Source organism: Hippocampus comes, unplaced genomic scaffold (assembly GCF_001891065.2).
Source record: "Hippocampus comes isolate QL1 unplaced genomic scaffold, H_comes_QL1_v1.1 scaffold481, whole genome shotgun sequence".
Taxonomy (NCBI): Eukaryota; Metazoa; Chordata; class Actinopteri; order Syngnathiformes; family Syngnathidae; genus Hippocampus; species Hippocampus comes.
This window is the reverse complement of record NW_017806032.1, coordinates 259,543-275,644: the sequence shown is the minus strand read 5'-3', so window position 1 is coordinate 275,644 and position 16,102 is coordinate 259,543. Positions and strand designations below refer to the sequence as shown.

The window sequence follows — 16,102 nt, the reverse complement described above, 5'->3', positions numbered from 1 at the left end:
CCTCTCCTCCTTTGGGGTGCCACTTCAAAACATTGCTCTTGTAGTCACAGATTCAACTTCTCCTGCTTGTTAGTACAATTGCCAACAGTGCAACAATGCCCCAACCCGTGCAAGACATTTTTCACAGCAATGGGGGGTTCGAAAAGGGTGGAGGGGTTAAATCAACCCCTCCGTAAAGAGAAACCGGCTGGGACAAATTGCACAATTTTGACTGGAAGTGTCACACAGGAAGTCACGTACATAATCATTTATCCATGAGAGCCCTGAGGAATAAGGTGGATCACTGCTTCTGGAATTGGGGATCGGGCCGCCAAGGTCGGCCACCACCCAACTTGTCAAAAAAAAGGTCAATGTTGTCAATATAACAATATACAGTAGTGGTGTCAAACATACGTCCTGCGGGCCGGAACCGGCCCCCAAGGAGGATTGGTCAGGCCCGCAGGACAATTTAAATGTGAAAAAAATGCAGAAAAGACACGGAATGAATAATTTTAATAAAATGCAATTCATGGATTATCCACTAGGGGAAGCCTGTTTTCTCTTTAGTTTCTAAAGTGCAGGCAGGGATTACATTTAGATTTGATTTGCACATGTGTAAATGGTTCAAAAATTTACTTTCTTTAGAAATCTTGTTTCATCTTAAAATGCATGACTATATTTTTCAATAGCAATTACTTGTTAAAAGTTTTGTGCCTTTGTACAATCAGTGGGATCAGTTGCAATGCATAAATTATCAAAGTAAATTGCACTTTTGTCAAAGGAAATTCAAGGTGTTTCGTGAAATATTTTATAAAAGACATGTTCATGAAATGTCAACATTTTCCAAATGTTTTTGCGCTTCACAAAACCAAAACAAAGGAAAGACATGATATTTTGGATATTTTTTGGCAGAATATGGTCTAATTTTAATGGTCCGGCCCACTTGACATCTGCCGAGGCCGTATGCGGCCCACAATGTCAAATGAGTTTGACACCCCTGATATACAGTATAGTATATATGTATTCCATATGTATGTTTTTAGTTGTTGTTGGTCACTACTAAATTGAGTCATGTAAACTCATACATTAAAAATGCTGAAGCAGCAATGTCACTGAAAGGAACAAATCAAATCACTGCCAAAACTTTTAATCAACGCAACAAAATGAAACACAAGGCTAGTGGATTGCAGACGCTGGCGGCTATTCTTGCTAGTACATTACATAACACTATAGAATGGTCACCGACATAATTTATTTGTAGATTATCTGTGAGATGCAGTGTTAGAGAGTCGTATATCTGGTAAATTATTGTCAACATGGACTTAAAACCTGCCCGTTCTTATCAAAATATGTCTTAATATTAATGACTTTTACAACTTATGTGATAAACAGCTGACTCGACCCATTTTCTCGACTATATAAGGACCCAGCTTTGCTGCAGTTCTTTGGGTCTCTCATCTGGTCCCAAGGTGAGTCTATCAAGGAAAATAACCTTTGTGTGACTTTCCTTTTCTCTAAGTGTGATCGTGTGGTTGTCTTAAATAACAGTTTTTTGTCTTATCTACATGTTTCTTTTTACAGTAACCCAGCTAAGTTGTGTGCAATCAAAAAAAAAAAAATCAAGATGACCAGGTTGACAATACTTGCAGGTATGCAAATTATATATATATATATATATATACCGGTATATATATTACTCACAATACATACAGGGAGTATAGACACTCTTGCCTCTTTATGTATAAAATTATAAATATTTCTCTGTAATCATTTAGGCTTGTGTCTGGTGCTATGCCACCTGGGTAAGTTGTCAACGAACCCCCTTTTCATTTCATTCATGTAAAACTTATTCAAAATCATTCCTTTGTTCATTGTGTTCGTGTTTCTTTTCCTCCAAATAGGATCTGCCACCAAAATGGTGTGCTACTTCACAAACTGGTCCCAGTATAGACCTGGTGAGGGGAAATACATGCCACAAAATGTGGACCCCTTCCTATGCACCACCCTGATCTATGCCTTCTCTATCATCAACCACAACAACGAGCTGGTTACTTATGAGTGGAATGATGACGTTCTGTACAAGTCTTTCAACAACCTGAAGACCAAGTAAATGCTGTTTGAACTCAAATGTCAATCCAAGCTATTTTAGACTATGAGTAAATATGATGACAATGACTAGAAACGTTTTTTTTTTTACCTTCTTCCTACTTCCTTTAAAACGTGTAAATTGAGCTAAATTATGACTATTTATTTTTTCTTCTTTTAAGTTTTTTTTCTGACTTTTCATATTTCTGTTATCTGTTAATATATTCACGAAACAAACAAATAAACAAACATTTCTATTTGCAGGAACCCCCATCTGAAGACTCTCCTGGCTGTTGGTGGATGGAACTTTGGTTCACAACAGTGAGTTACATTTTAACCTTGGACATGCATGCATTGCTTGGACTGATAAAGTTGTGTGCTGGTAATATCTTACTAATACCATATTGTGTAATGTGTCATTTGTCAGTTGAGACAAAAATAGGAGTTACTGCAAATTGTGTTATGTTGTCACAGCATGACTGTGCAATGGGACCAAGAGTGATATATTCACTCTGATTTAGGTCAATAGATTATGATATGTTAGACCAATGATGCATTTTTAAATCAAAGACAAAGCATAAAAATTGTGTGATATGAAATATTCCAATTCATGTTTTATTTATATAGATTTATATTTATGTTTTGGTCATAGCACAATACCGCTTTTATTGTCCATAGAGGGCAAAAATACAAAGAAAAAAATAAGAACTATATGTGTATGTATAGCACTGATGCCACTGAACATGTCGAGTGGTTGAAAGTGAAATAAATATTCAGGAATAATACTTTTACAACTTTTGTAAAATTGTATGTTGCGTTATATAAACTTATTTAGATCGACTGCAGCACATGGGTTAAATGTCTTCATCCATCCATGCACTTTCCAATGTGCTTATCTTTGCGAGTGTCTCGGGCATGCTGGAGCCTATCCCAGCCGTCATCGGGTACCCTGCTGCCAGCCAATGGCAGGGCAAACATAGACAAACAACCATCCATGCTCACACTCACACCCAGGGACAATTTAGAGTGCTCCATTAACCTGCCATTCATATTCTCAGAATGTGGGGGAAACCGGAGTACTCAGAGAAAACTGTGTTAATCCAAAATGAAATTCTAAAAGTCCGGGTCAAAATATCTGTGATGCATCTATGCACAATGGTGTGTAAAAGGCCTTAATAACCTTTCCTGCAGGTTCTCCATCATGGTATCCAACCCAACTAACCGTCAGAAGTTCATCCAGTCTTCGATAAAATTCCTGAGGACTCATGGTTTTGATGGTCTGGATTTGGACTGGGAGTACCCTGGAGCTCGTGGGAGCCCCCCAGGGGACAAACAGAAGTTCACTTTGCTCTGCAGGGTGGGCACATACTGTATATCTTTACATGTTCAGCTGAATTTAATGCTGACATCTTATATAATATGGATCCAGTTTCTTCCATTCATTTTTGCGTGTACTTCTACAGGAACTTGTTCAAGCCTATGCTGCCGAGGCCAAGGCCACTGGTAATACTCAGCTCATGTTGACTGCTGCAGTGTCTGCTGGAAAGGGTACAATTGATGGAGGATATGAAATTGCTGAGATTGCCAAGTAAGTGCGTTTATTTATTTCTTCGAAAATATCAAAAAAAAAAAAAAATCAAAAATATCCACATGAGCTTCAGTCTGTTTTGTACCTAAATCAGAGAATTGGACTTCATCAATGTGATGACCTACGACTTTCATGGAACTTGGGAGCGGTTCACTGGCCACAACAGCCCTCTGTTCCGCGGCTCTGAGGACTTTGGCGACCTCATCTACTTTAACACCGTAAGCAACAATAACTTACTCTATGAGGTATAATCCAATTTTCAAAAACAAGATCTGAACCATTTTCTATTTCCTATTTAGGACTTTGCAATGAAGTACTGGCGAGACAACGGCACCCCAGTGGAGAAACTGAGGATGGGTTTTGCTGCCTATGGTCGTACTTTCCGTCTGACATCATCAAACACCGCAGTTGGAGCCCCAGCTAGTGGACCCGCATCAGCTGGTCCATTCACACGTGAAGCTGGATTCTGGTCCTACTACGAGGTATGATAAATACTTCAGCATTTGAAAGATGTGGTGCGATTCAGAACGCGACATGTGCAAGGGAAATTGGTATTCAACAGCACACGCTTTGTGATGTATAACAAACTACTCTAACCTGACTTTCTTGTTTGTGGTTCAGATCTGTGGCTTCCTCAAGGGCACTACCATTCAATGGATCGATGACCAGAAGGTTCCCTATGCCACAAAAAACAACGAGTGGGTGGGATTTGACAACAGGGAAAGCTATGAGACCAAAGTAGGTCGCAATTAACTGGAAATATTTGACCTGCCCTCCAGACCTGATTCAAATTGTTTATCTTGATCCCATTAGGTGCGTTACCTCCAGGAGCAGAGGTTTGGCGGTGCTTTTGTGTGGGCTCTTGATTTGGATGACTTTGCTGGACGATTCTGTGGAGCGGGCAACCACCCTCTTTTGTCTCATCTACGCAAACTTCTCAATATTGGTAAACTGAAATGTTTCGGCTGCCCCGAGAAACAAATACGTTCAAAATTCTTTAACTTCAGTCGCTAACATACCTTATTTCATTCTGTGTCATTCAGAGTTGCCCCCACTCCCTCCTACCACCACCCCAAAACCTGGCGCTAGCACCACCACGCGTCCAACCACAACCACCACGGTCACAACCCATGCCCCTGGGTCCGGCTTCTGCAACGGAAAACCCGATGGCCTGTATCCCAACCCGGATGACAGAAACAGCTTTTACATGTGCGCCGGTGGCATCACCCATGTGAGGAATTGTGGAGCTGGATCTGTCTTTGATGATGGCTGCAAGTGCTGCGTATGGCCATGAGCAATGTTTGGAGAAAATGTACATAACAACTGACACAAACATCTATTAAACCTTATCAAGCAACAGTTGTGTGTACAATCATTTAAATGTACATTTTGTTCAAGTATGAAGAATTACTTTATCACTATAACATGTTCTTATGAAACACGACATATCAGAATCAGATTTATTGGCCGGATGTGCAAGAAACACTCAAGGAATTTACTTTACCTAGTTTCAACCCGTTCAGACAAACATATACAAGACAGCATAAACCGACATGGGGGAGACAGAACGAGAAGCCTGGCGGGTCGCCATTAAGCGCCTCGATATCTTAGATGTGAAAGGAAAACGGTCGGGAAGAGGAGGGAAACAAACCAATAGACTTCATCAATTCTTGCAGCAAAGCCAGTTAATAGGAAATACTGAACTGAACTGCCGTGCCAATCGCTGGGCCAATGGGACAATTTAGAGTCTTCAATTAACCTCCCATGCATGTTTTTGGAATGTGGGAGGAAACCCGAGTACCCGGAGAAAAGCCGTGCAAGTACAGGGAGATATGAAAACTCATTCACGGCGCCACCGTAATCATTTTGAATGATGATTTTTATTTTTAACTTCAAATTCTGTTTTATTACAAGGTTTGGTGAGCCCAATGTCCAAAAATTTGAGTCGTGTGTATGAGCTCCATCCATTTTTTTTTTTGCCGCTTATTAAGTTTAGATTGTGGTGAGCTAGAGCCTGTCTAAGCTATCAAATTTAGGCCTGTGAAGATCAAACTCTCACACTTTTGTCTCTTGACTGAAAATGAAAAAAAAAAATGCTTCTGAGAAGAGAGCAGAGGCGGTCAAAAATCAAAATAAAACCTCCAGAACCTTTTTTATTGTATGCATTGCAATACAATTTACATATTAAATAACACAATAGTAGAATGATTTCATATGGCTATTAACAAAAAGACCAAGAAAAGAAATCCATCTTAATATCACACTTACCGCCTTTAATTTACATGAAAGGTGCAAAGCTGAAACGTGAAGAGCGCTTTTTATCGAGTGGAATCTAATCGTGATTACCGAAGGCTGGGAAAAATTAACAGCATGTACTCAGAAGTGACTCAGAAAAAAAAGTTTGTTCGAAAGCCACAATCATTTTATACAGATCATTCAAGAAATGAGAAATCATGTTGACAAGAGAAAGAAAGTCGAAAATACAATTAAAACAAAACGTCCACGCATTTCCTCTGTCCCCGTCACTAGTTCTCAGGAAAGCGTGCGGTTTGAGGCACCCAAAATATATACAATGCTTATTCACAGTACCCTGCGTGACAGCAAGATGATTTTTTTTTTTAGCAGAAATGATCTTACAAAAGAAATAATATGATTAACAATTTTGCTTGCAGAAACCCTTCATGCCCAAGTAACATTAACTTCGTATGTGAAATTTCAGATGCAGCAATGCTCACTGAAGAAGCCACATCAAGGTAGTTAAAATTGTCAAACAAATGTAGCAGATTCATCATACAAACTTCAAATAATTTCACAGCGGTACTTGCCATTTATGGCACAAAGGTTGATGTTACAACAATATCTCTTTCAATTCAATTCAAATTTTGGCTCACATTATCAACAGAAAGGTGAACCGGAACTATGAGTTGCTAGAGTGGCAAGCCAGTGTGAATCAGTGTGCTACAATGTCATGCATGCTAACTGATTATAAAATCTCACTTTCAGTTTTGAGCCTCTAAAATTCATTTTTAACATTTATTCATCCTGGTAAGGCAGATTCTGAAAACCGCTTCTGCACATGGATCGCAGATGAAAGTTAGCTTGTAGCTACTTCTGGTCTGTGCACCACGTTTGTTGTGCAATGTCCCTGTTAAATAAATAAAGAATGAATGGATGAATTAAGTGTCACCTGCGATGCTGACCAGGCTGCAAACAAAGCAATACAATTTTGTGTGCTTTTTTTTGGTTTTGTTTTGTTTTTTTTTTGTTTGAAATCATACATGTAAGAGAAAACAATTTGCAAGACACGTGCACAATGGTGCAGCTGTATTTTCATAAATAAAATCCCCATATTTCCAATTTGTCTCTTTACAATGCAGATACAGTTGCCTCTTCACTGTTTTTCACCTTCTCTGCTTTGTGCGGTGTTGAAGATTCACTCGAAATGTAAAAACACAAACTTCATTGCACACGATCCCAATCAAACAATTATTCCTAAATCCGCATTTCAAGTAATACATCCTCAGTTCATGCACACGTGTGGGCTGAAATATGTGCCACCAGAAATGGAATTTGAATGATTTATATTTGAAACACCAAAATGGAACAATTGCATTGAAAAATAGAATTTGAATGAGAGAAATTGAAATTGGTGTGTTTGATTTGACTCATTGCATTGAAGTGTATAATTTGACTTGAACTTTATTTGTGTAGAACTTGAAACTGAATTTGAGTATATATATTTCAATTTCTCTGAAACTTTATTTGATCTTCACTGAAAATATAATTATATATAAATATATATAAAATACAATTTTATATATATATATAAAATTATATATGTATGTTTATATATAAATATATTTTATATATAATTATAATTTTAATATCTCTCTCTCTCTGTGTTTGTATATATATATATATATAAATAAAGTGAATATATATATATATTCACTTTCAGTTCATTCAAAGCAATTCCAGTTCTCTAAATTCAGATGAAAATTAGCCGTGACAGACGTCCGGGTACTTTTGTAGTCATTAAGTTGCAATTTTCTCCAATGCGTTTGGCCGGCCATATGAAGAAAATAAAAATGTTTTACTCCAAACCTTGGGAACATGTGGTTGGTCAGCCATAGGTTACTATGAGGCAGCGTCATAAAGTCATTATGGTATCAAATATCACCCCAAATAGAGCAGACACTGATCAAAATATGTACACTCAAAGTAAAAGAATACGGGGAACAACCGAAAGAGGATTAGCTATTAACTTTAAAGTCCTGTGTCAAATTAAGACCCCCTAATACACTATCTTGACAGTGTGTGCTGTGCGTTGATTCTACCCTTAAGTGTTGGTAATGTCTGGTGCATGGAATCCAATGCAGGCATGTTTTTAAGGTTGGAATTGAACAGCCCTCGCCCCCACCTCTGGAAATCAAGATGACTGATTAAGAGGTTTCGTTGTGGTATCTATTGCAAACAATGTACTGTCGTTTCATTCCTCCCACACCTGATGAATTATCCCAGGGGTGCCCAATACGTCGATCATGATCGACCGGTAGCTGGTGGACTGGTTCCAATTTTAAAAATAAAGTAAAATTAAAAAAAGCAGGTCACCTTTAAGGTACGGTGGTGCATGACCTGCATCACCGGAAGTTGTTAGCCTGTCAGCAGTCTGGAATTGCAGCTCGCGATCAGAGCTGTTGCACTATATCTTTTATTGTTATTATTCTCATTCAGATTCTCATTAATGTACAATTCATCGAGGGCACAAAGAATGGGAGTTTGGAGGGCCGAGAGAAGCATTTTAAAACGGAACACTTGAGCTACAATCGTTAACACGCTGCAAAAGTGCGTCCCATGCCTCCGAGTCAGGTCTCGACGAAGGTAGCCTGTGATTTCTTTTTCACAAACCCACAAACTCGTGTGTCTACTTTATTTTTCTGTTTCGTTCATCTTAAGGAACATTATGGCTGTTGCTCATCATGGCATGCGTGTGTAAGTTCATGTGGTTGTCTGTGGTCGATCGCGGGAGGTTGGTTAATCGAAAAGCAGATCTTAGGTCACTCTTGACTTATACAATGGGTACCCAACCACCAGTCCGCAGACCACCACTTTGTTGTACCGGGTCGCAGAGAGAAAAAGATGAAAAAAATACAAATAAAAAGATTTCAGCGCATGTACATCAGCCCCAAAGCACCCCCAACTCTGCCGATTATCTTCCAAAGAGCAGTATAAATAGGACTCAGTGATTCCATTATTTATTTATTTAAATCGGAGAGTTGTTCTAGTGTAATAACATTCAAACTGGTCCAAAAAAACTCAAAACAAACATTTATACCTTGAAGGTTATTCATTGAAAGTAAAATTAAAAATTAAAACCCTGATGTTTTGTCCACATTTGCACATTTACTGCACGTTATTTAGTGGTGTAGCTGTCAGGTAGCTAACAATGGATAAGTCAGATTTTTTTTTTTATACTGTGTCGGTATAAGTTAAAAGAGATCGTGTGGTTCATAAAGTTATATATATAATTGGGGGAAAAATGGGTAAATAATCTGCAGTTTATGTACTGTGTATACTTTTCAAAAAATAAGTGAGAGGTCTTCTTTTGGTAGAATATTGCAATGCATGTTGCGATGTGGAGATAAATCAAACATTTATTGTTTTTACAAGACTCTTTGTCTTTTAAATTTGTACTTCATATATGGCAAAAACAGGAAACCACATTCCCGGAAACCAAATTTAGTACCTGTACTGTATCAGCAAGTTACCATGAAATAATAACATGACCATCAAGAAGTTCTTTGACTTTGTTCATTGACAACAAAAATGTAAACATGTAGTAAATATTGTACAAATTACCTACTTCCTCTACTCATTTTGGAAATACTATACAGGGGGTTGGGGGGATCCTGGGAGTTCCTTTCAATTAGGTATGCGACTCAGAACACCATAGTCTTCCACTAACCTACGCTCATACAGTAAAGTCATAATTACAGTAAACATTTGGATTAAAAATACAGCCATAGTCATAAAATAAAAACATGGAAAAACTAAGTCGGGCGGTAACTGAGTGTGCCTTCTTTGGGCGCTGCAGAAATAGGTCATTGCGTCGTCTGTCACTTTAAAATGTGTCGGTAAATCGGGCAGAGCAGATCAACTCAGTCACACACACCAAAAAAAAAAAAAAGAACTCATATCTTGTCTGTTTCTCTATCAGTACTTTATGCCCTAATGAAATGGGACAGACATCAATTCAACTGGTTCAAAGAAATGACGTTATTTAACCATCGCGTCTCTGCCCGGAGAGCACAAAAAGAGGTCAGATGATCGCTAACGGTTAACACTGAGAATCACACCCTGTTTTGGTTTTCTTCAACCTGTTGCATAGAACGTGCTTCGTATAATGTTCCCCTGCATATCATCGCGTGTCCATCCAATAGCAAGACCGGTAAGAGTTTCGGATACAGTGTCCAGAATGATTTCAATGAGATGAAAAAGAGTGTTAAGAGTCGATGAACTGTGACAGCATAGCAGCAGACACATCAAAAGAGAAGAAGGACGCAGTAGTGGCTGAGAATATATGCATACGGGCACACATACAGTGTGTTTATATACAAAATCAGAAAGTGACGCCAAAAAAGGATGTCAAAGATCACAGTTGTAACACCACCTTGTTACCACTTTGTTGTTATTTGAACAAAAATGTGATTCAAAAAATATTAATAAAATAAAAATAAATACATAAAACGCAACAAAGCAAAAACACCAAGAAAAAAAAGAGAAATGCATTTGTAGAGCAAGAGATCAGTGGGAATAGGTCTGTTTTCTAGAGTGCATGTGTGGTAATGCGGTTGACCAAAAGGGCACGGACGAGGAGGTTATTGCAGCTGAACAGCGTTTAGCCTCTGAGGTGAGTGTGACCTCCTCCTCGAGCTCGTTTCGATCCAATGGAAAGCGTCAAACAGAGCAACGTCCTTCGCAGAAGCAGGTCGCGTAGCAGGGGGAACAAGGTTGTGGAATGTCAAAACAATCAGCTTGCGTGAGCCGGGTGGGTGGGGGGCTTCAAGCATAGGCAGTAACATTGACATTATCGGATATAGTGCAAACGAGAAACGACAGAGAGGTGGATCTCATTGCCTGCTGAAGCAGTGTCAAACTTAAAGAAAAAAAACAAAAAAAAAAAACAGGTGCAAACCCTTCAATCGGAGGACATTAAGACGAAAAAATAAATATCAATTTGTATTTTATATCAGTGTAAAAAAGTAATCAGGTGTTTTAATTTAACCAAGAGTCTGGCAAAAAAGGCCTCAAAAAGTCTAATAATAGTTCTTTGACGGCTTACAAAGTTCGATGCTTCCTTCAAGCACTCCGGGAGTGGAAGGGGTGCGGGATGTTTTTCAGACACGCAACATCCTCAGTCAAGTTCTGGCCCTCACACTAGTGATTCTCTACTTTCTGCCTCGTCGGATTGATCAGACAACGATGACAAGGTCCGGCTGATGTCCAGAGGCCCAAAGCCGATCTCCTTGGTGCGGACAAGGCTGACGAGGGCTTCGTACAGGAACTGGTACTGATCCTGGTGGGCAGTTCACAAACAGGTATTGGTGGGGGGTGATGGGGAGGCAGGGGTAACAAGAGAATTAAGGAAAAGAGACGTACAGAAAAATATGTTGGAGCAAAATGTAACTAGTTAAGACACTTTCAGCAACGTTCTCGTGCAACAGTAAACACTTTCAACTGTCATTCAATGAAATAAAAAAGAAAAGATTCACCTAAAAGATTTGGATGATTTCACAGAAGACTGAGCAATGAGGATGTTTTTTTTTTGTTTGTTTGTTTGTTTGCATCATCACCCATGTAAAGAAGGTCTGACTGGTGTTCAAAATTGACATGAACTTATTTAAAACCAAAATGTAAAATTACATTTGCAAAAATTATGTCATTTAATGCCAACGTGTAAAAATTCGTTTTTGGTGGTTTTCTTTCTTTCTATTTTTTTTTTTTTCAATTAAAAAAAATTAATAAAGGGCTTCACGCAGCTCCCAAGTATGAGTATACTGTAGTGTAAAAGCTTTGGAAATAATGTCAGCATGATAAATCACCACTAGATGGCAGGAGTGGCTTTGATCAGATCTTGGTCCACACAGACTCATGCATACGTGCGTGTGCGCTTGCGTGCGTGTGTGTGTGTGTGTGTGTGTGTGTGTGTGTGTGTGTGTGTGTGTGTGTGTGTGTGTGTGTGTAACAATGTGGTGGTGAGAACAAGAATAAGGTTAACGTACATGAAAAGTGACTGCAAAGTTCATGCATAGTTCATGCATCAACGCAGTGTTTTTCTTGCAATAAATGGTTATTTTGCAATTCAAGTGCCTTTTCTGGTGTTGTTCATATTTTCATTTCGTCGGAAAGCATTATTTGGATAATGCTTAAAAAAATAGCATCAAAGCGAAAGTTCTACTTGAAATGCATCCTTTCACAAAAAGCTCTTTTTCTCAGAATTTTTTCTTGGAAATGAATATTTTCAAGACACTTACCAATGTTCAGCTGCTGTTTACTAAAGAATGGTACAAGGTAGAAATGTCTTTTGCTCTGATGAAAGAAGATGATTAACAGTTTCTTTTGGTAGGTTCCAGGCTTATATAGCGACAGAGCTCCATTTTCTGTAGGCCTTCAAAAATGTATCAAATTGGTCATAAATGGCTGGCACGTCTGTCCCAATTTGAGAAAAAAATGAATTAAATGAGTTAAGGCATATAGCTCTGCATTTCAGTTTCCCCCAGAAATATTGAGTTCATTCGTGACCACAAGGTCCATCTTATAATGGTAAACCCTACACACAACACCATGTCCCCCTCTTCTCACTGTTGCAACTTTGGTGTCCTTTAATATAATTATCTGTTTTTTTTTAACCAACAGATCACCCAAATTACAAAAACTGCTTTCTTCCACCTCAAAAACATTTCTCGACTCCGCCCCTTACTTTCTCTCAACGCTGCTCAAACCTTCATCTGCGGCTTCATCAGCTTGCTTGACAACGGCAATAGCATCCTCTACGTCAGGGTTCCCCAACCTTTTTTGAGCAAAGATCTACTTTTCGATCAACCAACCTCCCGTGATGGACCCGTTACCACACACGCGCGCATAAACACCCATGCCATAGTGAGCAACACCCATAATGGCCCCTAAGATGTATGAAACAGAAAAATAAATGGACACAAGAAGAAGTTGTGAAAATCAATGCCTCCCTTCGTCGAGACCTGACTCGGAGGCATGGGATGCACTTTTGGAGCGTGTTAACTATCGTAGTTCACCGTTTTAAAATGCTTCTCTCGGCCCTCCATTTTGCCATTCTTTGCCAGTGCCCTCGGTGAATTGTACATCAAACAAACTCCAAATGAGAATAATAAGAACAATAAAAGAGATCGAAAGCTGCAATTGCACACTGCTGACCGCTAACAACTTCCGGTGATGCATGTCACACAGGTGATGCAGGTGAAAGGTGACCTGCTTTTTTAATTTTATTTTTTAAATATTTTTTGTGAAAGTGAGATTGATAGGATGCTAAGGGTGCAGTGTGCATTTACACAAAATATATTCATAACATGCACAGATTTCATTCTACACCCCTCACGATCGACTTGAGACCAGTCCGTGAGCTACCTGTCAATCGATGTATTAGGCACCCTGGTCTAATGTATAACCTCCAAACTTCTCAATAAACTACAGAACAGTGAAACTCCTCTACAACGAAACCTACATGTGCGAAAATACCCCCTAGTGTGAAAAAATCTTCACGCATGAAAGACATTCCCTGTTTTCTGCTTCCCGCTACAAAGAAAAGACCCCCTGTTGTGTAATACAAAATCCTTCTTTCCACCCTTGCCTCACATTGAGGTTCACGACAATGAAAACAAGCCTTCCGCAAAAGGCTAATCCAACCTCAGCCTGCCACAGCCACCGCTACTGCTTAGCTCGGAAACGGCAACAGCAACCACCACACTGGCTTACACATGCGCAGTAATATAGGAAGTATTTGTTATTGTTAGCACATGGTTAGAAATGTCACTAGTAGTTTCAGACACAGCACACATTGCTTGGTATAAAATGGCTACAAAACGGACCTTTGCAGACCAAGGCTCTTCACAAGGAGTTAAGAAAAGAAAAGCCGATTGTAAATTTCGCAATTTCTTTTTCTTTTTTTTCTTTCTACGCTGGCTATTTGAAGTGTCAAATAAGTGTATGCTCACACTTACCCGCTATTGGAATAAAAATTAAAAGTACACATATACGTTTTTTTGTGTGTGTTTGTGTTTACGTCTGAGATCCACTTTGCTACAGTGAAAAGTCCCCTGTTGTGAAAAATTTCTGGCTGCAAACATGATTTCGTTGTAGAGGAGTTCTACTGTACATCCACAATGCCGGTGCCCACCTTCTCACCCACACCGGCACCTGTGATCACATCACCGCCATCCTTAAAAACCTTCCCCATTCCCCAGCATATTTAGTTTCAACTCCTCCTACTCAAAGCCCTTGACAATCAGGCCCCATCCTACCTCTCCGACCTTCTTCACCCATTCACTCCTTCCCGCAACCTCCGCTCCTCAAATGCAAACCTCCTCGCCATCCCCATGACCAAGCTCAAAACCTGGGGAGCCTGAGCATTCTCAATCGCCGCCCCCACACTCTGGAACCCTTAACCTCAACACATCCGCAAGTGTACTGACTTCCCATCCTTCAAATCATTTCTTATAACTCACCGGTTCCGCAATGCTTTTAACATCTTTTAATCACTTTTCCCCATTTCTGCTGTGTTTTGATTTGTCGAAATGTGTTTGTTTTAAAATGTGTATACTTTGTCTTCAAGTGTACGTTTTTAATCCTGTGTTGCTCAATTCTTGTTGTGAAGTGTCTTTGAGTACTATGAAAATCACTTTCGGATAAAATTCATTATTATTATTGTTTTTATTATTATTATTATTATTTTAAGGCTGCTGAGAGATCATAGGAGCATCTAGTTCATTGGAGGGGTCACCGAAACTAAAGGGCCAGACTCACCATGTCTGTGAAGACTCCTGGCCTCATGAGGTTGATCATCTTGGCCACTTGATAGACATCGACAACCCCCTCACTTTCCAGTTGCTGTGAAAGTGTGATGAGGGCACACAGCAAACCTGCCGATACTGCTCCAAACCTGACAACCACGTACACAATACTGGGGGTAAGCATTGGTCTCCAACAGTATTTCCAAGTACCTTCAGATGCAAAGGGAAACAACACGGAGGGCATGGACCTTGAAAGAATATTGAAAATTCTGCCGAGGAAAAGGTATGAGAACATTTTTACTTATAACTGAGAAATGAAACACAGTTGGAAAAAAAAAATCTGCCACAGTCCCATCATACTCAGTGGGTGTGAACCGGGTGGGACCACGACGATAGCCGAGACAGTTCTCAACAAAGGCGAATGCTACCCCCCTGCGGTTGTGTTGTGGTGTTTGCACTTGTTTTGACGCCCGGGGTCGGCTCATGCCCACTAAGTTTCATGCCAGATGTAATGCTGCACACAGGTCACAGGACTGCCCAAATAAAATAAATAAATGTTGAAATCAAGATTGAAACAACTCGACAAAAATGGAAACAAATATTGAAACAAAAATGAAAAGAGACAAGTAAAGAAATATTAAAATAAATTAAATATTGAAAAAAACAATGTGACCCTATATATGTATGTATACAGTATATATATATATATATATATATATGGAGTTGGATTATTAAGTCTGTAGACCCAGCTACTAAACTCACCGCCCGCCACCACAAAACATGAGGATTGCGATCCTTGTGCAAAATGTTGTTGAATAAATTAATTTCCATCTCTCTAATGAGCTTTATATTTATTTCTAGATTTTAAATAATGTAATGTTCCAGTCAAGATGGGGCAGACTATGTGCATCTGCTCCCGTGGCTCCATCACCATTGACAGCAAAAAATACTACTTCTTGCAGAAACTTGACGAGGGGTAAGATAACACATATGGTCCCTTTTTGATGCAAACACACACCGGTTTGCAAAGGTATTTGTATTTTTTTATTTGACAAAAGTTGCCTTTCAACAAAATGCAGAATTATTCATAATTTCTCTCTCCAGTGGTTTCAGTTACGTGGACCTTGTTGAGGGGGTAAAGGATGGTCGATTCTATGCCCTGAAGAGAATCCTGTGTCATGATCGAGAAGGCCGCCAGGAAGCCCAGACGGAAGTGGAAATGCATCAGATGTTTAATCACCCCAATGTACTTAGCCTCGTGGCACACACCTTTGTTGAGCGGAATGGGAAGAGTGAAGCCTGGCTGCTTCTGCCTTACATAAGAGTAAGTTGCTTCTTCAATTTTGTTTTTGTTTTTTTTTTTGCAAAGCAACAACCATCCGTCAAATACCGTGATGCTCATACTGTC

At 39.3% G+C, this 16,102-nt stretch overlaps 2 protein-coding genes across 2 annotated transcripts in view; one reads left to right on the top strand and one right to left on the bottom strand.

Moving 5' to 3' along the window:
• Window positions 1-1,400: 1,400 nt before the first annotated feature.
• On the top strand, window positions 1,401-5,011 carry LOC109529440 (acidic mammalian chitinase-like). Its single transcript, XM_019892828.1, has 12 exons — window positions 1,401-1,448; window positions 1,561-1,628; window positions 1,755-1,781; window positions 1,881-2,085; window positions 2,329-2,385; window positions 3,256-3,421; window positions 3,528-3,652; window positions 3,747-3,870; window positions 3,952-4,134; window positions 4,274-4,390; window positions 4,466-4,598; window positions 4,696-5,011. The coding sequence occupies exons 2-12, from the start codon at window positions 1,604-1,606 to the stop codon at window positions 4,944-4,946; spliced, it is 1,413 nt and encodes a 470-aa protein (XP_019748387.1). The 5' UTR covers window positions 1,401-1,448; window positions 1,561-1,603; the 3' UTR covers window positions 4,947-5,011.
• A 4,275-nt stretch (window positions 5,012-9,286) lies between these two features.
• Window positions 9,287-16,102, bottom strand: part of LOC109529441 (receptor-type tyrosine-protein phosphatase gamma-like) — a 188,494-nt gene continuing 181,678 nt past the window's right edge. The window contains exons 27-28 of the mRNA XM_019892829.1: window positions 14,708-14,843; window positions 9,287-11,228 (exon numbers count right to left, since the gene is read on the bottom strand). Of these exons, the coding sequence (XP_019748388.1) occupies window positions 11,085-11,228; window positions 14,708-14,843 (280 nt within the window). The 3' untranslated portion in view covers window positions 9,287-11,084. The remainder of the gene's footprint in view (window positions 11,229-14,707; window positions 14,844-16,102) is intronic.